The sequence below is a fragment of the Vidua macroura genome, chromosome 16 (genome assembly GCF_024509145.1).
Source record: "Vidua macroura isolate BioBank_ID:100142 chromosome 16, ASM2450914v1, whole genome shotgun sequence".
NCBI classification, from domain to species: domain Eukaryota; kingdom Metazoa; phylum Chordata; class Aves; order Passeriformes; family Viduidae; genus Vidua; species Vidua macroura.
This window is the reverse complement of record NC_071586.1, coordinates 1,584,035-1,603,721: the sequence shown is the minus strand read 5'-3', so window position 1 is coordinate 1,603,721 and position 19,687 is coordinate 1,584,035. Positions and strand designations below refer to the sequence as shown.

General features: G+C 56.9%; 1 protein-coding gene across 5 annotated transcripts in view; it reads left to right on the top strand.

Moving 5' to 3' along the window:
* CAPN15 (calpain 15) overlaps window positions 1-19,280 on the top strand; it is a 56,386-nt gene extending 37,106 nt beyond the window's left edge. For 4 of the 5 annotated variants that reach the window (XM_053991906.1, XM_053991902.1, XM_053991904.1 and 1 more), the window contains 11 exons: window positions 4,981-6,475; window positions 9,748-9,956; window positions 10,173-10,356; window positions 13,089-13,312; window positions 14,186-14,311; window positions 14,946-15,098; window positions 15,263-15,424; window positions 16,081-16,307; window positions 16,498-16,658; window positions 16,936-17,114; window positions 17,383-19,280. In XM_053991906.1, the coding sequence (XP_053847881.1) occupies window positions 5,003-6,475; window positions 9,748-9,956; window positions 10,173-10,356; window positions 13,089-13,312; window positions 14,186-14,311; window positions 14,946-15,098; window positions 15,263-15,424; window positions 16,081-16,307; window positions 16,498-16,658; window positions 16,936-17,114; window positions 17,383-17,560 (3,276 nt within the window). In that variant the 5' untranslated portion in view covers window positions 4,981-5,002 and the 3' untranslated portion in view covers window positions 17,561-19,280. Of the gene's footprint in view, window positions 1-4,980; window positions 6,476-9,747; window positions 9,957-10,172; window positions 10,357-13,088; window positions 13,313-14,185; window positions 14,312-14,945; window positions 15,099-15,262; window positions 15,425-16,080; window positions 16,308-16,497; window positions 16,659-16,935; window positions 17,122-17,382 lie in introns of all 5 variants that reach the window. The other variant, XM_053991905.1, reaches the window with a different exon arrangement.
* Window positions 19,281-19,687: the final 407 nt, after the last annotated feature.

Below are 19,687 nucleotides of genomic sequence, written 5' to 3'. Positions count from 1 at the left end.
GTCCAGCCTCCCAGCTCTTGCCTGGCTCTGCAAGAGTGAGTCAGCTCAGCCAACAGCATCTCCTCACCCGGGCTTCATGATCCCATCCCACGTGTGCTCCTAACAGTGCACTGCCAGAGGGATTCTGAGTGGTTCCTGACCTCCTGCACCCCTTCCTGGTGGGCACAGGTGCCTTCTGCTCCTGCTGGCTCTGGAGATGTGGTAGGTCTGTGTGGGAGAAGGCTCAGCAGTCCTCTCTTAGGTCAGGGTCCACAGCGCTACTGAAAGAAAATTAGATGGGAAATACTGAATAGAAAGCATGGGGTTGAGGGGAAGGGATTCACAGCTCACAGACATTGAGGCAGGATTTGTTTAGGGTTTTTTGGTAATTTTTCTTTTCTTCCACAAAGTGCTTTTCCTTGTATTTGTCAGTGAGGATTTTGCTGGGATGCATTGTGTGTCAGAGAGCTCAGGGTTTGTGTTGCTGACTAGAACAATTGATTTTTATTTATTTGTTTATTTACTGCGGGAGAGAAACAAAGCCATAAGTTTTAAGACTTTAGCTGCTCTGGAGGAATTTTATTTAGAGAAACAGCCTGATTGTGTTGCTGTGTGTGATTGACACAAGCTCCTCTAATCCTGTTGCCAGTGTGGGCTCTGCAGCAGAGTCCTGGGATCTCTCACTCCAGGTCACCTCGAGTTGTTCTCTGGCAGTCCAGGGTGCTCCTGCCCTGGAGCTCAGCTGTACATCACTCAGCCCTGGCACACCACCAGCTCCCTGCCAGCAGGAAAGACACAAACTGCAGGTTTTTGGGCTCTTCCCGGTTTCCCACCCTGCCTTGTTCCTTCCTGTTTTTCCCTGCTTCAGAGATTACTTGGGTCCCAGATGGTGGCCATCCCTGGCCAGTTTGGTGGCTGTGTAGGAGCCAGGGCTCTCCAGCAGCTGGACACACAGGGCTCAGCAGACTCATCGCCCAGCAGAGCCCGGGGCGGGGATATCACTGTCCTGAAGTGGTTCTGGAAGGTGACCAGCTGGAACCTTCTTAATCCCTGGAGCAGTGAGGTTCCTTGGGACCTGATCAGTGTGCTGAAAGCTGCCTGCTTGCTTGAGTACTTTCTATATTATTTTTTAAGCATGATAATTACACTGCTGTGATTGCCAAGGTAGGGGCACTCCTGCCAACGTGGTGGTGCCTCCTACCAGCTGATGTCTCCTGCCTTGGTTGGGGAGAGCTGCTGTGGTGGGAAGCACAGCCATGTGGATGTATCCCCATCCATACTGCTGGAGATGTGGGGTTGTAGCCTGTTACCGTGTCCTTGCACCCCAAGGTGCCCTTTTTGTGTGCACCCCAAAAGAGCCTCCAGCAGCTCCCTGCTGCCAGGCTGTGGAGCGAAGCCCTGCGTCACCGTGTTCCCTGTGAAGTGTCCCCCAGGAAAGCCCTCCCGTGGGTGAGCACTGCCAGGTCCCTGGTTTCAGAGGAGCTCCTCTCCCACAGGAAGGTGGCAGGCAATGTTTATCTCAGTTGTGTTTGCTGGGGCTGGAGAGTGACTGTGTTAACACGCAACAGATGGGCCTGGTGAATAGGTGCTGGAGATAACCCTGTTTCCTCACGCAGCCTTGTTGCCTGCTGGGAAAGGAGCCAGCCAGGCTGTTTAAGGAGAAGTATGGAGCTTGGACAGGCTGAGGATGGATTTCTCCTTCAGCTGGTTCAGTTTTGGGAGGAGATTGTTGCTGTGGGACAGAGGCTGCTGCCACAAGCCATCACGTTCTGGTATGGGTTGGACCATGTAAAGGCAAGTTCCAGCGTGGTGCCCCCTGGGATCTTTGGATCCTAAATTTAATTCCATTTCAGGCAGGGACTGGAACTGTCCATCAGTCCTAGGCAGGGGTATGGGAAAAGCAGGCTGCAGGCTGGTGTCCTGCCAGTTGCCAAGGCTGGGAACCCAGAACTGTGGGGCACAGCTGAAGGTTTGTGTCCCGTGTCCTCTGCCATGCTGTGTGTCTCCCATTCACCTTCAGGGAAAGCTATGTGACTGCTGGGCACCACAATGTGCAACAGAAGGCAGAGGAGTATCCTGCCAAAGCTTGTCACACTGGTGGCCCTGCCAGCACAGGACCTTTGAGGGAAGAGCTGATGGCCCTTCTGGAAGGCTTTTTGGTTTTCCCAAGAAAGTCAAATAGGTGGAAATCCCAGCAGCAGCTGGACAGTGTTAGGGTCCGACTCCTGTTGCATGGGGCAAGAAGATGGGACCAGGAGGGGGACAATGTGACCAGAGAATGTCACTTCAGTGTCCTGGCTTCCCCCTCCCTTCCAGCTGCCTGGAGCCTGGATCTCCCGCCCAGCCAAGTGAAATGGTGCTGCCTTCCCTGAGCCTGCAGCTTGTTGCTGATGCCACATCAAGCAGGTCTGGTGATGTGGCTCATCCCAATGTCCCCTTCTGTGGTACTTCTGTCTTCTAGGTTATCCTAGGTTTTCTCCTCTCTATGGGAAGGGACAGGGTGATTCCTTCCACAGTCCTGTTGTGGCATTGCTAGAAGCCTTTGCCTGCTGGGTAGGAGCATGGGTGTGTGAGGGATGTGCAGGAGGAAGATTAGTGGCTGTTTCTCCCAATCGACAGAAAGCACTGCGGCATCTGTGTTTTGGGCAGATTTTTTGGAGCCAGTGCTCTCCTGCACTGTGTACACAGCATGGAGGAGGCTGGAGGTGGATGGCAGAGATTGCTGACAGTCTTCCCTTGCCTTTTGCTGATGCCTGTGGTTTGATGAACCTCACCCAGTAAGACAAAGGGATGTAACAGGATCACGGTGCCCTTCATGGCCCCATTTGCTGCCAGAGCCAGGCAGCAGCTCCTTCCCCTCCTCTGCTTGAGGAATGATCTCCCTTTCAGATGTTGTGGACATGGTGCTGCCACAGGGGAGAGGGATGTACAGTGGCTCCCATCTGTAGGACTTGAGGCAAAAAAAATCAATGTTTATATTTCTCTTAGCTGGGAATAACTCCAGTAAATAAACACCTTGCAGAGTTCAAACGATGCAGGCACCATATATGAACCAGAATGAATTTTCAAGCTCTCTCTTGCAATAAAATAGATTTCTTGATTTCAGGCTTTATTTAGAGAAGCGTTTGATTTAAGAAGGGAGTTTAAGGTTATATCTGATCTCTGTGAGATGGAGCTGCACTTCCAGTGGCTGTGGAGCATGGTGTGGAAATGTGGTTGGATTGCTGCTGCTGCTGGAGTGTTCCCAGGAGAGTTTCTCATGTACCAGCCAAAGGGAGGGTCACTTCCCTCCTCCCCAGAGGGGTTCTGGCTGCATCCTCTGCCCCTCCAGACCTCACTGCTGCATTGCAGTCTGCTCAGAGCCTTGGGAAGCTGTGTTTGCAGGTGCTGCTGCTTGGGATTCTGGAGGCCAGCCAGGACCCAGTTCCTTCCACAGGCTGCACCGGCGTCTCGGAGCTGTCTGTGCCTGCCCTTTATGGGATTAAACACCCTCCTCCCCTTTGTTCCAGCCAGTGTGGTGGTTGAACTTGGTTGTTGAAGGGACGCTGGAGAGGGAGCCAGTGGTGAGCCCACTGAGGTGCAGCTCCCATGACTTAGGCTGCTCTTAGTCTCTGGAGGTCTGACTTTGCTGTTCCTGTGAAGAGCTGAGGGCATGGGATGGACTTGGAGGCTTCTTCTGCACAATTGACCTTGTCTGTGGTCTCAGGCAAGCAGAGCAGGGTGGAAGGGCTTGGAAGGGGCCTGCTCTGCTGGAGAGAGGCACAGCTGACCTGGAGCTGGGGTTCAAGGTTAGATTTATGACTTGGCCATCTTATCTGGGAGCAGGAGTGCATGGAGGGAGGGCTCCAGGCTCCTGATGCATGTTCAACTGAGGGAGAGCTGGTTTGCCCTTGTGTGAAGGAGGAGGAAGCAGAAAACTCTGCTTTAGCCCCACCCTTGCTCCAAGCTGCAGGAAATGACCCCAAGCAGGGGACAAAGGGCACCGTGCAGGGCTGTTCTCAGTGTGCGTGCACACATGGCATCCTGAAAGCACCGGGAGGGCTGCGCTGGGGGAACGCTGCTCCCTGCAACCGAGGAATTGCCATGGTCCATGGAGCTGGTGCTGCTGCTGCGTTTTTGGAATATTGAACCTGCCTAGAAAACGTAATTGTGACTTCCTGTCCTGGGATGAGGTGGTTCTGTCGTGTGTTGGACCCATTTTCCCATCTGGGTTTCAGGCATTCCCAGGCAGTGTTGGAGGTTGAAACCAAGGGCTGGCGCAGCCAGAAGGGCATGGCCTCTCTACTTCACAGATAAGTAGGGAAGCAGCTGGAGCTGGGACATGGTGCTCCTCTTTGCTGAGCTTGGAAGCTGCTGGTGAGCTGTCCTAGCACTGGTGCACTGTGGAGTTTCTGTTTCCAGGCTGACTGGGCCAGGCTTCCAGCCCCAAAACCTACAGTCAGCTAGAAGCACCTCTGCACACCAAAGCCTGCCTTCCTTGGCTTGGTGGGGTCTGGTGTGGGATAACACAGTTATCCCAGTGTGGATAAGTGGTGTGGAGCTGAAAGGAGAGGAGGGAGACAGGAACAGAAAGTGAGACAGAGGTGGGGTGGAGTAGAGAAGGAGAAAGGAATTGATGCTGGAACAGCAAGAAGGCAGAGCAGGGTGTCACCTCCTCCAAAGAGTTCCAAACGACCTGCAGACACACAAAGTTGTCAGGGTTGGGCACAGAGATGGTGTTTGCTTACCAGGGCACAACCCCACTGTGAGAATGGGGTCATTGGGTGCTGGGTTGCTTCTTTTTCCTTCCTGGAGCATTTTGGATGGAGGCCAATGCATTGCCATGCACCTGGAGAATTTGTCAGTGCCAGAGGAGCAAGTGCCAATAGAGCAGTGACTGGATTGATGGTTGTTCCCTTCCTGGAAGCAAGGTCCTGACCATGCCAGCCCAGGAAACACGTGGCACCTCTGCATATTGAGTGGCCTTGGCCTCAGCCTCACTCTATGTCTTCTTTCTTGCAGCCACTCCCACTCTCCCGGCTCCATGGCTGCCGTCCGCGAGTGGTCCTGCACGCGCTGCACCTTCCTGAACCCCGTGGGCCAGCGGCAGTGCTCCATCTGCGAGGCCCCCCGCCAGAAGCCCGACCTCAACCACATCCTGCGGCTCAGCGTGGAGGAACAGAAGTGGGCCTGTGCCCGCTGCACCTTCAGGAACTTTCTGGGCAAGGAAACCTGTGAGGTGTGTGGCTTCACCCCGGAGCCGGGACCCAGTGGCTCCCCCTTGCCTGTCATCAACGGCATCTTGCCCAAGCCTGCCGTGCTGGTGGAGCCCAAGGGCACGTCCAAGGAGGAGGCTGCCAAGGCAGAAAGCAGCAGCGAGGACTCAGAGGGGAAGAGCCCCGATGAATCAGAGCTGGAGAGCGGCTGGGCTTGCCAGCGCTGCACCCTGCACAACACGCCCGTGGCCAACTCCTGCTCCGCCTGTGGTGGCCCACGTAAGCTCTCCCTGCCCAAAATCCCACCAGAGGCGCTGGTCGTCCCTGAAGTCATCACCCCGGCCGGATTCCACATGGCCCCCTCCACCCCGCAGCCTTTAGTCTCCGCAGAGATCTCTGATGGTGATGCCGTGGCCACCCAGGGCCCGGTGGCTATGGAACAAGAGGTCCAGAAGATACCAGCCTTCAGCCCCTTCTCCCCGGGGCTCCAGAACAACCCTGTGCCCCGAAGCCGGCGGGAGGTGCCCCCACAGCTGCAGATGCTGGGCCCCGAAGGCTCCCAGCCCGCGGCCACGGGCGCCATGGGGCAGAAGGGCTCTCCCCAAGGTCAGGCCAGGGCCGCCCCTGCCGCACGCTTCCCGGACCTGCTGTCCAACAAACGGCTGAGTGTGCTGGAGGAGGAGATGGAGGTCAGTCCATCCCACTGGAAGTGCAGCTCCTGCTCCCTGCTCAACTCTGCCGGGGCCAGCAAGTGCGAGGTTTGCAGCACCCAAAAAGGCAGCGACACCATCAACCTGGTGGGGGACTCCGTGAGGTTCACCCCGTGCAGCCCCTCCAGCCCTGACTTCACCACCTGGTCCTGTTCCAAGTGCACCCTCAAGAACCCCACGCAGGCCCAGAAGTGCAAGGTGTGCGGCTCCTCCAAGCTGCACGGCTTCCAGGAGCACGGGCCGCCGGGCGAGCCGGCCCCGCGCTGCCCCGACTGCGGCGCCTGCGACAGGGCCGGCTGCTCCTGCGGCGCCAAGGCCCCGTCTGCGCGCAAGGTCGCCCGGCTCTTCCCGGCCCCGCTGCCCGGCGGGCAGGAGAGGCCAGGCCAGTGGGCCTGCCCTGCCTGCACCCTGCTCAACGAGGTGAAGGCCAAGCACTGCGGCGCCTGCCACACCCCCCAGCAATACGTGGCCCAGCACAAGGGCCTCAAGCCCCTCAAGAGGAGGGAGAGCATGCATGTGGAGAAGAGGAGGCAAACAGATGAGGGCGAGGCCAAGGCCCTGTGGGAAAACATCGTGACCTTCTGCCGGGAGGTGAGTGCTTGCTTGTTCCTGGCTTCCCCATAGGTCTGGAGCAGCACCTTCCATGCCTTGCGTTCCAGGGATCTTCCCTTGCAACAGCTGGATGCTGGTTGTGAGCAGCACATATTTTGGTGCAGAATGATCTCTGGGGTGAAGACAGCCCATACAGCCCACTCCTAGTGCAAGGGTGAGGAAGTCTAAAACCTAGTGCTAAACTCGTTAACTCTGAAACCCAGTGGTATTTTAAATCAGTGAGAGAGAACTTCTGGGATGAAGGGGGCATCCTTAGGTGGTCAGTCCATCTCCTTCTGGTGTCTCCTTCCAGTGTCTAGTGGTGGGAAAGGCAGGGAGTGTGTCCAGGTTTGCTGGTGGCACTGCTGTCTGTGGATGCAGGAAATCTGGGATGCAACAAGCACAGGCTCAGGATGAGAGTGCAGGCAGAGGAACTGCTGCCACTGCCATCAGCTGCAGGTGTTTCAGAACCATGGGCTGGGCCTTGGCATTCTTGGTTTGGGTGTTGCAAATGCAGAGGTGCAGCACAAATGGCTCCCCCTGTTCTGAGCAGGCCAGCTGAGCTGTAGCTGTAACCTGACTCTAGCTGAACGTCTCAGGAGTATGTACCAGCACCCACCTTCCCAATGTGAGGTATCTGGTCCAGTCAGTTGGGTTTCAGCCTCAAACACCACTCTGTTGGCCTCATTTTTTTCCTGTATGGCATTAAAAGCTCCTGTGAATACTGCTTTCTCTGGCTTCCTTCTGGGGGAAGCCTCCAGCTCTTCTGGACCAGATGGAAAGGGAGTTGCAGTCTCATTTTGACGTACAGACAAGGCTTTTCCTGCCTGGTCTGAGGATTGTGTCCATTCTTGTGCTTCCACTGCACAGTCCAGGGAACAGAGATGTTTGGCTCAGAGGGGAAGCTCTGAGAATGATCTTGTTTGGGCTTGTGGTTTTTTTAAATTGCTGTGTGTCCTTCCTAACAGGAGTGGGTGTCTTTATAGCAGAGACCCAGATTCTGCTTATCCCCATCTTTTAAGCAAGTGAATAGCCTCTTTTGTAGGCAGGGAACATCTGTTCCATCAGGAATCAGGCCTGAAGGATGAATCATGATGATGGCCAGGCTGAATTAGCAGTGTGGCACTGACAGGAAGGGGAGCCTGCCTTGCCCCATCCCACAGTGCTTGGCCAGAGCCTTGGCTGAGCCTGTTGTGCTCCTTAACCCACCCGTAATGGGCTGTTAGATCCGAGTGGGCCATCTCCCACAAATCCTCCTCCACCCCAGCCCCAGGTGTGCTCTGACACTGTTTAGGTGCAAGGTCAGGCCTGGCAGCAGTGGAGGGACGATGCTGCTCCCGTCCCTGTGCTCGCCCTGCTCTCGGTGCCCCTCCCAGTGCTCCTGGTCAGGCTGGCATGTGAGGTCCCTCTGAGCTCCCTGCTGCCCGAGCGATTCCCAGGCTGTTCAGCCTTCCCCTGGAGGAGTCAGGCTGGCCGAGTTCTCCTCTGTCTGTTGTCCCCTGCCCTATGTCATGTGGAGCAGCTCCTCTTGCTGCTCCCTGCCAGGATTTCTGCTCAAGCTCCTGCTGTGGGTTTTCCTTCCTCTGCTATTCCAGGGATGCCTTTTCCAACTCTTCTCAGTGTGTGGTCCCTATTTTAGTTTTACCCTTTCTCTTCTGTTGAGGAGCAGTGCACAGCTGACCTCTTCCACTGGAATTATGGAATCAGAATGGTTTGGGTTGGAGGGGACCTTAAAGCTCATCTCGTTCCAACCCTGCCAACCCACCTCACCTTCCACCATGCTAGGTTAGTCCAAGTCCTGTCAAGACTGGCCTTGAACACTTCCACAGATGGGGCAACCACAGCTTCCCTGGGCAGCCTGTGCCAGGGCCTTCCCACCCTCACAAGAAAGAATTTTTCCCCAGTACCCAATTGAAATTTCTCCCCTTTTAGTTTAAAATTTTCCCCTTGTCCCATCACTGCTTGTCCATGTGAAAAATTGCTTTTCTTCTTATTGATAAGCCCCCTTTAGGCACTGGAAGGGGTCTGAGGTCTCCATGGAGCCTTCTCCAGGTGAAGTCCCCCAGCTCTCCCAGCCTGGCTCCAGACCAGAGCGGATCCTGCCCACAGAGCATCTCCATGCAGTCCCCTGGACCTGTTCTAACAGATCCACATCTTTCTTATGCTGAGTCCTCCAGAGATGGACAAAATTGAGGTCTCACAAGGGCAGAGTAGAGGGGAGAATCCTCTCCCTCGTGTCCTCATGTCCCTGCACAACAAATTCCTGCAGAGCCCAGAGATCCATGTGCAGGGATGGGTCACATCCAGGTCCCCAGCCAGGCTGTGACTGAGGCTGCTGGAATGGTGGCTGCTCCTCAGCTGCATGGGGCAGATGCTCCTCTGAGGGAGCAGGACAGCTATTAGCTGAAAAACACCCTCCTGCAAAAGAGGAGGTCAACTACTAATTGGGTGTGCGTAAAGCTAATTTAAATCAGAGCCAGCTTTTGCTGAAAAAAATTAATTTAATTTAATTAACAATAACAAAGAAACACCTGTTCTCATTTCACCCTGTGTCAGACTGAAAAAGCCACCCTTCTCCACTTGGTGAAGTTCTGTGCTTCCATCCATGTGGTTAATGCCTATGGCATTACGTGCCCTTCCACCCATCCTATTTATTTATGACACAGCAGCTATTGCAGGAGGGCTGGGACATGGGATACCCTCACTCTGAAATTGCTTGCCTGGTTGTGGTCTGGCTGAATGCAATTGCAAAAGCTGCCCCTCCCATTCCCCATGGATGTGCCTGGGGGGTGGCACAGGGCTGCCAAGCCCAGCTGTCCCCTCTGGGGCAGGGACAAGGCTTGGGTTGAGGTGTGTTTGCGTGCCAGGTGGCTTCTCACAGCCTTGCTGTTTGCAGGCTTTGCTGCTTGTGGAGGCAGCCAAGGCCCCCCACAGCCCAGCTTTTAGCACCAGCACAAAGTGTGAGACAGTCCCTGCCCAGGGAGGTTCCTTTGCAATAGAAAAAGGCAAAGAGTCACAGCCCAGAGCCTGAAACCGGAGAGGTGAGCCTGAGGGAAGCCTGAATGCTGGACCTGAAGCACAAAAAGCATCTCTGCTGCTGCCAGCAGACACCAGCCCAGTCGTGCCCCCCTGCTGGGCTGGGAAGGGACTGCCTGGGCCAGGCGGGAGGGCTGGGGGCTCTGCTGTCTCTCAGGGGGGAGTGGGAAGCTCTCCAGGTCCCCCCAGTCCCAAGTGGCTCCAACTAATGCTCTCCTTGCCTTTTGCCCTCACAGAACAAAGTCAATTTTGTGGATGACAGTTTCCCCCCCGGGCCCAAGTCCGTGGGGTTCCCAGAAGGTGACAGCGTGCAGCAGCGGGTGAAGCAGTGGCTGCGGCCCCACGAGATCAACTGCAGCATCTTCAAGGACCAGTCAGTGAAGTGGTCAGTGTTCCGCACCCCACGGCCCTCGGACATCCTGCAGGGACTGCTGGGAAACTGCTGGTAAGGGCGAGTGAGCCGGGCTGACACCCTCCTGCCCCTTCCCTCTTTCCCCCCTCTTCCTCCAGCTCCAGCTCGGCCCCCTCAGCCCTACTCAAACCCATTTATGCCCCCAGGCTGTAGCCCCATGCTCTGCCTCACCCCCTCCCAGCGCTGCGTGGCCGGGCAGCTCGTGCTGCCCGCCCGTGCCGCGCTGAGGCCACCCCGCCTGCCCGGCAGGTTCCTGAGCGCCCTGGCCGTGCTGGCCGAGCGGCCGGAGCTGGTGGAGAGGGTGATGATCACCAGGACACTGTGCCCCGAGGGCGCCTACCAGGTGCGGCTGTGCAAGGATGGCACGTGGACCACGGTGCTGGTGGATGACATGCTGCCCTGCGACGAGTGCGGGTACCTGCTCTTCTCCCAGGTCAGTGCCACGGCAGGACGGGGGTGGGCGGTGCCCCAGGGCTCAGGGAGGCTCATCCCAGACTGTCCCAGGAGAGGCAGTGAGAAGAGGCACTGCTGGGGTTCATGCAAGGCCCCTACTTCGTGCTGCATTTAGAGTCATAGAGACACTAAGGTTGGAAAAGGTCCCAAGTCCAACCACTTGGGGCCACACAATCATCGAGTCCAACCACTGATTAAATACCCCTTGCCCACTAAACCATGCCACAAAGCACCACATTGACTTGTTTTCTAACACTCCTAGGGATGGGGACTCCACCAGTGCCCTGGACAGCCCATTCCAATGCCTGACCACCTTTCATTAAAGAATTTTCCTGATATCCAAGCTAAACCTCCCTTGGTGCAACTTGAGTCTGTTTACTCTTGTCCTGTCCCTGTTTCCTGGGAGCAGAGCCCAACCCCCCTGGCTGTCCCCTCCTGTCAGGAGCTGTGCAGAGCCACAAGGTCCCCCCTGAGCCTCCTTTTCTCCAAGCTGAGCACCGCCCCCAGCTCCCTCAGCCCCTCCTGGTGCTTCAGCCCCTTCCCATCTCCATTCCCTTCTCTCATGCTCTAGCCCTCTCTCTGCTCCAGCCCCTCAATGTCCTTCCTGTCACACCAGGTGCCATTGACCTTCTTGCCCACCTGGGCACATCTGACTCATGTTCAGCTGCTGCCAAGCAGCACTCCCAGGTCCTTTCCTAGCAGGTGCTTCCCAGCTGCCCCAAGCCTGGAGCTGCCAGGGCATGCTGTGACACAAATGGGAGATCCAGCACTGGTTGCACCCTGTTTGCAGCTCAGGACACTGCTCTTTACTGTGTCCTCAAAACTGAACTCTTTGAGGCCATAATATCCATCTATTTAGACCCCTTTTGGCATTTCCCACGCTGCAGTGAAGAAGTTTCATTTACAGTTACTTTTCCCTCACTCCTTGTGCCACAGCCACTTCACTTGCAGGGAAAGCCACCCTTATTCTTCATATAAAAGGAAAACACTTTAACCTGTGTTTTGCACTGCGAGGGACTGAGGGAAAGCTGTTTCTTTCCTCTGAGGGGAGGTCTGGCAGCTTGGCTCTGCCAGGGAAGGCCTGTGGAGAAGGAGGGGATGGCACATGGAGCAGCCTGTTCCCAGCCAGTGCCCAGTTGCTCTGAGCACGCTGGGGTGGCATCTGCTTGGGTCAGTGGAGCTCCCTGAGCCCCTCCAGGACATCACTCTGCCCTGCCCTGCCTGGCAGACCCAGGGGCTCTTGCTGGGATCACGTCCATGAAGGAGACTGAGAACGTCTCTGTTGAAGTTCAGGGGGAAAAATCTGCCAAAGAAAACAAAGTACCACTGTCAGGAGGAGGCAGGGACTGGGACTGCTGGCTTGGATTTCGTTCTGCAAATCCAGTCCTCTGAGTTTTGAGACAGCCATGTCAGGACAGGACTCAAACTTCGGAGAAGGGAAGAAGAAAGAGTTTGTGTCTTCATTCTGCCTCTCAGTAGATAGAGGATACCGATGCATTTCTTTGTTTCAGCATAAGATTTACCTGTCTTGGTTTTTACCTTTTCCTTCCATCTTTCATGAATTTCAAGTCTGCTTTTGGAGTTTTTTTAAGATTTTGGAGTTTTCTAAAGAAAACCATGTGGAGGTTTTCACATGGGCTGGACTTGCCTTGCCTGTGTTTCCAGGGGCATCTGAATCATGATGAGATTTTTCTGCTGAGTGTTCAGCTGTGGGAGTTGGATGTGGGGGATATAAAAGGAAAATCAGAGCTTTAAAAAGAAAAGAAAATCAGGCTCTTATCTGAGCTCCCTGGCTGTGGATCAGGCAGAAATAAACAACATGGATTTTATTCAGTGAGGGACCCAAAAACCAGCAAAAAGCACTTTTAAGCTCTCTTTATCCGTCAGAAAGAAATCTTCACTGCCCTCCTTTCCTCTGCCAGCTCTTGGCTGCCACCTGTGAGTCACACAGGCACAATGTACCAGTGATTTTCCCTGCTGCTCTCCAAGCACCGGATACTAAACCCCATCTGCTGGAAAAAAACTTGCATTTTGTAATTAGGCCTTGTAGTTACTCCCTGTGCTGGAGTAGAGGACTTTGCCAGTCCAAGTTTTTGGAGCTTGTCCTTGAAGCAGTGTCTGTGTTGCCTGGGTGGAATGCAATCAGTCCCGTGGCCGTGTGTGCTCCAGGGAGCCTCCTCTGCCAAAGGGGTGTTGGTTTGGGTTTGCAGAGGTGTGTGAGTTAAAGGCAGCTGTTCCAGATGTGCTCCACATCACAGAATCCTAAATGTCCTGAGTGGGAAGGGACCCACAAGGCTCATGAGTCCAACTCTTGGCCCTGCACAGGGCACCCCAACAATCCCACCTTGTGCCTGAGAGTGTTGTCCAAATGCTCCTTGAGCTCTGCAGCCTTGGTGTCCTCTTCCATTATTAAATGGTTCTAAGTTCAGGTTGAAGTGGACAGAAGGGGCTCAGGGTGGCTGTGTGATTGTTGTGTGATTGCTGGGCACCCCAGAGTGCAGTTCTCTCAGCACCCGGGCCTCTTGGATGTTCATTCCAGGACTTCTTCCCAAGGGGAATTGAACTCTGCAACCAAAACACTGAGCAAAGAGTGAACCCATGGCCAAAGGCACCAGCTCCTGGCATGGCCTTGCTGCTCCTGCCTCTCCAGCCCCAGGATGGCTGTCCCACCTCCTTCCCGGGGTGGTGATGTGTCCCTCCCTCTCTCTGCAGGCCCAGAGGAAGCAGCTGTGGGTGGCCCTCATTGAGAAGGCGCTGGCCAAGCTGCACGGTTCATACTTCGCCCTGCAGGCCGGGCGTGCCATCGAAGGCCTGGCCACGCTCACGGGGGCCCCCTGCGAGAGCCTGATGCTGCAGGTCAGCTCCACTAACCCTCGCGAGGAGCCCATTGACACCGACCTCATCTGGGCCAAAATGCTGAGTTCTAAGGAGGCTGGGTAAGACGAGGCAGGAGCAGGGACAGTGGAGAGGGGGTGAGGGGGAACATTCTTGTCTTTAGAGGCTCAGGAGAGGGGTTACTGCATTAGCTGGGGCGGAGTCCACCACCCTTGCCACTCATCTGGAGCATTGGTGGAGCTCCCACTTGAAGCTCTAAGAAATTATTTCTCCTGTGAGTGATTCTCATATGAAATTAAGAGCCTGGTGAACTTCCCCTGCACATCACTGTTGTCTTGCAGGACTTAGGAAGTTGCACTCAGCCCACTTGCTTTGCTTTGAGCTTTTCTGTTGTGTGAATGCTTGACCCTGCCCGTGTCTCCCACCCGTACGTGACATCTTTGCTAATGACACCTGGCTAGCTCTGGTCTAGAGGGGGCACAGCCAAAGCAGAGACCTCCTGCTCATCACTTGGGCAGGAGGGCAGCGGGGTTGGCTGAAGGCTGGGGTATGTGGCCACATGGATGGATAGCACATGGTGTCCCCCTAAACCTGCCCCAAATAGTGTCCTCACCCCTGCCAGCTTGTCTAGCTGATGGACCACCTTCCTTTCTCCATGGCTTTCTGTCAACCAGCAGAAGTGGGCAGGACCCTGGGACCTGGTAGAAGTCGGGGGGAGGTTTGGGGCAAAACTTCCCAGTGCAAAGCAGCTCTCCTTGGAGCCTGGGCTCAGCATGCATGTGGGCAAGGGGAGGGAGCTCTGGCCAGCAGGGCTGGGCACTGCCTGGGGAGTGTTGTTGATCCCAACAGTGTTGTTGCAGAGAGGGAGCATCCAGGAGCCTCCTGGGAGGAAGCTGTCCCATGCCTTGTGATAGGGATGAGCTTCCCCCACGGCAGGCCTGGCAGGACCCCGAGGGTTTGCTGTCCCCGTGCAGGTTCCTCATGGGCGCGTCCTGCGGCGGAGGCAACATGAAGGTGGATGATGTGGCCTACGAGAGCATGGGGCTCCGACCCCGGCACGCCTATTCCATCCTGGATGTGCGGGATGTCCAGGGCTTCAGGTGAGCTCAGGCTGCAGCCTGCCATGCCACTGCAGCTGCTCCTGCCAGCAGACCCAGCAGAAAACCTGGGGACAGATAACTGAGGACATGGTGAACAAGACCTTGGGGACTCTTTGGTGTCCCATCCTCATGGCCAGCAAGGATGACACCATCCTAGGGTGTCACATAAATGCTGTTATTATATGAGCTGTCCTTGCCTGGTGCTGCCTCCGTGTCCAGGGGTGGAATGTTTCACCTGGTCTCACAAGACACAGAGGACTGAGTTGAGCTCTCACTTTGGCGAGGTGCTCAGAGCATATTGCTCACCTTTGAATGGAAGGGGGATAGAATAGGTGCCATCCTGACAGCTGGCTGCTGTAGGAAGCTGTATTTTCAGCCACTCTCAGCAGCCTCTCCCCTGCTGAGCTTCTTCGCCACAGCACCTGGCTGAGCCCCTTTGGGCAGGGAAGGGCAGAGGGGGCAGCAGCTGGACCAGAACTGCAGGACAGGGACATCTGGGGCCATAACCTGGGCAACACATTAGTTCTGGGATGCTGTGAGGGCTTTGTAAGGCAGGAGTGACAGGGTGTCCTTTGTGGGGGGCAGGCTGGGTCTCCCCTCCCTCATGGGTCTCTGATTTTTCCCCTTCCTCCAGGTTGCTGCGTCTCCGGAATCCCTGGGGCCGCTTCTCCTGGAATGGCAGCTGGTCAGACGAGTGGCCGCACTGGCCACTCCCTCTGCGCCACGACCTGATGCCCCATGGCAGCAGCGAGGGCGTCTTCTGGATGGAGTACAGCGACTTCATCAAGTATGGCACCACCAGAGCGGAGCTGTGGGGCAGGGAACAGGGCAGGAATGGAAGACGGGACATGGGGTCATGATGGGGCAGGTGGGACCGGTCATCCCTAGGGAATGTTGGTGTCCTGCAGCATGCAGTGTGCCCCGTTGGGACTGAGCCTGGCTTCCCCACAGGTATTTTGACTCCGTGGATATCTGCAAACTCCATTCGGACTGGCACGAGGTGCGTGTGCAGGGCATGTTCCCCAACAAGGCCAACGGGCCAGTGACAGTGACATCACTGACAGTGTTGGAACGTGCAGCTCTGGAGTTTGCCCTCTTCCAGGAGGGCAGCAGGTGAGCTGGGCAGGGCAGTGAAACTGAGGGGGCTCAGCTTGGAGAAAAGGAGGCTCAGAGGGGACCTTCTGGCTCTGCACAGCTCCCTGACAGGAGAGTGCAGCCAGGTAGGGGTCAGGCTCTGCTTTCAGACAGGACAAGGGTAAACGGCCTGAAGTTGCACCAGGGGAGGTTTAGTTTGGATATTGGGGAAATTTTCTTCACTGAAAGGGTGCTCAGGCCCTGGCACAGCTGCCCAGGGTGGTGATCGAGTCCCGATTCCTGGAAGGACTTAAAAACCTTATGGATGTAGCACTTGGAGACATGGGTTAGTGGTGACCTTGGCAGTGCTGGGTTAATGGTTGGTTAATGGTCTTCATGATTTTAGAGGACTTACCCAACATTAATGATTGCACAATTCTATGGTTCTGTGGACCCAGAAGAAGTCTAAACACATTGACATCTCACCACATGGCATCCCTCAGGGTCACAGAGCTCAGGGATGGGTCCCCATCATCATCTCTCCAAATCTTGGGAACTGCTCATGTTTAGCTGGAACCCAGCTCCTGAATGCAAGGCTGGTTCCTGGGGCTGGGTATCTGGGGCAGTGGGATAGCTGTTTCCCGCATCTGCTGCCTGTGTCTTGGGTGATGTGTGACCCTTCCTCCCTGACACAGGAGGTCGGACACAGTGGACAGCCACTTGCTGGACTTGTGCATCATGGTTTTCCGGGCCACCTTCACCAGTGGGAACAAGCTGAGCCTGGGCCGGCTGATGGCCCACAGCAAGCGAGCCGTCAAGAAGTTCGTCAACTGCGACGTGATGCTGGAGCCGGGCGAATACGCCGTCGTGTGCTGTGCCTTCAACCACTGGAGCGCTGCCCTGGCCGGCCCAGCTGCCCAGGGTGAGGGGATGGAGGGGTCCTGGGGGAGGGAGAGGTGCCAAAGCCCTCGGTCCTCCTCATGGGGACCTTCTTGAGGGTGGAGGTTGCCTGTTTGATGGTGCACACGCATCAACCCTGGAGCACCATGCTCCTGGGGATTGTGGGCTTGGTGATAGTTCCCTGATCCCTGTTCCTTTGGGCGTCTCTGCAGCTTCCAGTCCCACCAGCAGCCGGCCAGCCGCTGATTATTCCAGCTACATCCTGGCTATCTACAGCTCCCGCCTGGTGATGGTGGAGCAGGTGGAGGCACAGCCCACCACGCTGGCAGATGCCATCATCCTGCTGACCGAGAACAAGGGCGAGCGCCACGAGGTGGGTGGGGGGCACAGGGTGGGGGCTGCAGTGGTGAGAGGGGTGATGCTGCCAGAGGGAGCCTGGACCTGTGGGGCCCTTGGGCAGGGGTTGGGCAGGGCTGTGCCAGCTTTGGCTGCCACCTGTGGATGCCCACCCCCTTTGTTCCTTGGGGCAGCATGGGGCACCCCAGCAGATGGGCTGCCTTTGGCTAGAGTGGAAGATGCCAGTGCAGGGGTTTTGATTCGGGGACAAGGGTGCCCAGGGGATTCATCCCCTTCCCTGCTGTCTGCCCCAGGGCCGTGAGGGGATGACCTGCTACTACCTGACCCACGGCTGGGCAGGGCTCATCGTGGTGGTGGAGAACCGGCACCCCAAGTCCTACCTGCACGTGCAGTGCGACTGCACCGACAGCTTCAACGTGGTGTCCACGCGCGGCAGCCTCAAGACACAGGACAGCGTCCCCCCCCTGCACAGGTCTGGGGTAGGCAGGGGTGGGCCACGGGGGCTGCTATGGGGCTGGCTTGAGGCTGGGAGAAAGGCAGAGCCAGGGCTGGCAGGGAGGCATGACAGGGTGGGATTCCTGGGACAGAGGTGGGATTGCCGGGGCAAAGGTGGGATTGTCGGGACAGAGGTGGAATTCCTGGGGCAGAGATGGGATTGCCAGGACAGGTAGGATTGCTGGGGCAGAGGTGGCATTGCAGGGGTGGAAGCTGCTGCCCTGAGCCCATGGCTCTCTCCACAGGCAGGTGTTGGTGATCCTGTCCCAGCTGGAGGGTAACGCCGGCTTCTCCATCACGCACCGCCTGGCGCACCGCAAAGCCACCCAGGCCTTCCTCAATGACTGGATGCTGACGAAGGGCACTCACAACCCGCTGCTCACGCCCGAGGTCGCTGGGCTGCATGGCCCCCGGCCCCTATGACGAAGAGCCTCCCCTTCCCCGCCCTGCTGCCCCGTTCCTGTCACCGAGCCTCTGGCCCGGAGTGCCCCCGAGCCACCAGCGCTGAGCTGTGGGGCAGAGCTGGAGTGGCAGCCCCAGCACTTTGCCCCACACCGCGGGGCAAAGTTCTCAGGGCCAGCACCAGCCCTGCCTGCTGCCCTGGCACTGCTGCCCCCGCGCACTTTACAAGGAGCGGCTGGGGGCACGGGGCCATCTCAGGATCCCACCTGCCCTGGTCCTGTGCTGGGCCCGGTGCCCTCTGCCCGCCCCGGGGACTGTGGGAGAGGGAGGGGCTGGAGGTTGCTGTCAAGACTCTTCCCAGGCACCACGCTCAGGACTCTGCCCCTTCCCGTGGCGCCAGGGCACTGGCGCTGCAAAAAGCAGAATATACCTCTGATGTCTGTCCGTCTGTGTGAACCTCCGTCTGTCCCCAGGCCCTTCCTGCTGTCTTGTTGCCCCCTTTGTCTGCTGCCAGGACCAGCGTGGTGCTGAGGTTGGGCTGGGGGGTGCCAGGGTCACACTGCCATGGTGCCACCCATGCCAGGGACCCCCCACCCATCCTGGGTGCTGGGGCTGGCAGGGAGAGGGCACAGGGGTGTTGCAGAAATCTGCTGCTGAGGGGGTTTTGCTGTAATTGGGGTGAAACTCACCACTTCCTGCTCGGCTCCGGGTGGGGAGCGGGGCCTTGGGGTGCTGCTGGCGGGGGGCTGCGGCCCGGGGCCGCTCTCCCTGTCACACAAGTGTTACTATGCAAAGGCGGCCGGTGGGAGCAGTGCCTGGAGAGAAGCCATGGCCCGAGCTGGGCTCAGCCCCCTGGCACTGCCCTGTGGGCCCCCCCTGTGCCCCATGGAGGGAGGGTGAGCAGCAGGTACAGACCCGGGGTCAGGGAGCAGTTCCCTGGAGTTACCACGAGTCCATGTGCTGGGGAGCGGGTGGTTTTGGGGGTGAAGCAGAGAGCCCCCTCCTCCAGAGCCCGAGTGCTGTGGGAGGCAGTGAGCACAAAGCAAAGGCTGCACCTCAGGGTGCTGCTGGACTGGTGGGTGCTCCGAGGTGGGGTCTGATCCTGGGGGGAGCTGCACCCCACTTTTTCAGGGCATTGTGGCTCTCTGACTTGACGTGTGTGTGTGTGTGTGTGTGTGTGTGTGTGTGTGTGTTTTGGGGGTTCCCCTGTGTACCATCTCCTTCCTGAGCTGTGTGGACTTACAGCTGAGGGGGGCGATGGGCAATGCTGGACCCTGTTCTGACAGGGACCGTGCTGGGGGGTCCTGCACCCCAAATCCTGCACCCCAAACCCTGCACCAGCAGCTGGGCTGGGCAGGGGGTGCAGGGCTCTGCCCCTCTTTGTCCCCTAGGGATTGGGGGTGGCAGGGGGGGTGGGTTGCCCTGGCACCCTCCCAGCCCCCCCAGCTGGGGCTGCTGAGCCAAGCTCTGTCCGTACTTCTGTTTGTTGATCTGTTTTCTCTCTTTCCAGCTCCTTCCTCCTTGGGATGATTTGTCCTTCACTTTTTTTTCTCCTCTCTCTTTCTGTCTTTCTGAGCTGTGAATATTTTTAACCCTGTAAATACTGTCCAGCTCTTCAGAATCATAGGATATTTTATCAATTGTAAATCAGATCAGTAATCCCTGTATGATATGAATTATCCATGGGCGGTTTTCAAACTCAGGTTCTGACGGACCAAATAAAGTTTTGTTTTTTACTGAAGCTGCCTGGTTTTGCTGTGGAAGAGATGAAAGAGATGAGTGGGCTGCTTTGGGGTCAAAGCAATGGGTCTTGAAGGCATTTCTGTGGAGCAGTGACAGCCGGTGCTGGGCGGAGAGCTGAGCACCTATAAAAGGGGAATTTGAAGTCTTCCCGCGCTTGGGGGTGGGGGAGCGCAGAGAAGGGTGGAAATAAAGCAAAACAGAAGCAAAGTCCAGAAATTCCCATAAAATGAGCGGTGTTTTCCCGCAGGGCCGAGCAGGGCTGTGCCGTGGCCGGGAGAGGGCACCCACAATCCGCGTGGATGCTCTCCCGCTCGTGCCTCAGTTTCTCCACCCGTTCCATGCCGGGCGGCGCGATGGCCGTGCCCGCTGCATGCCCGGCACCGTGCCCAGGCTGGGGATGCAGGA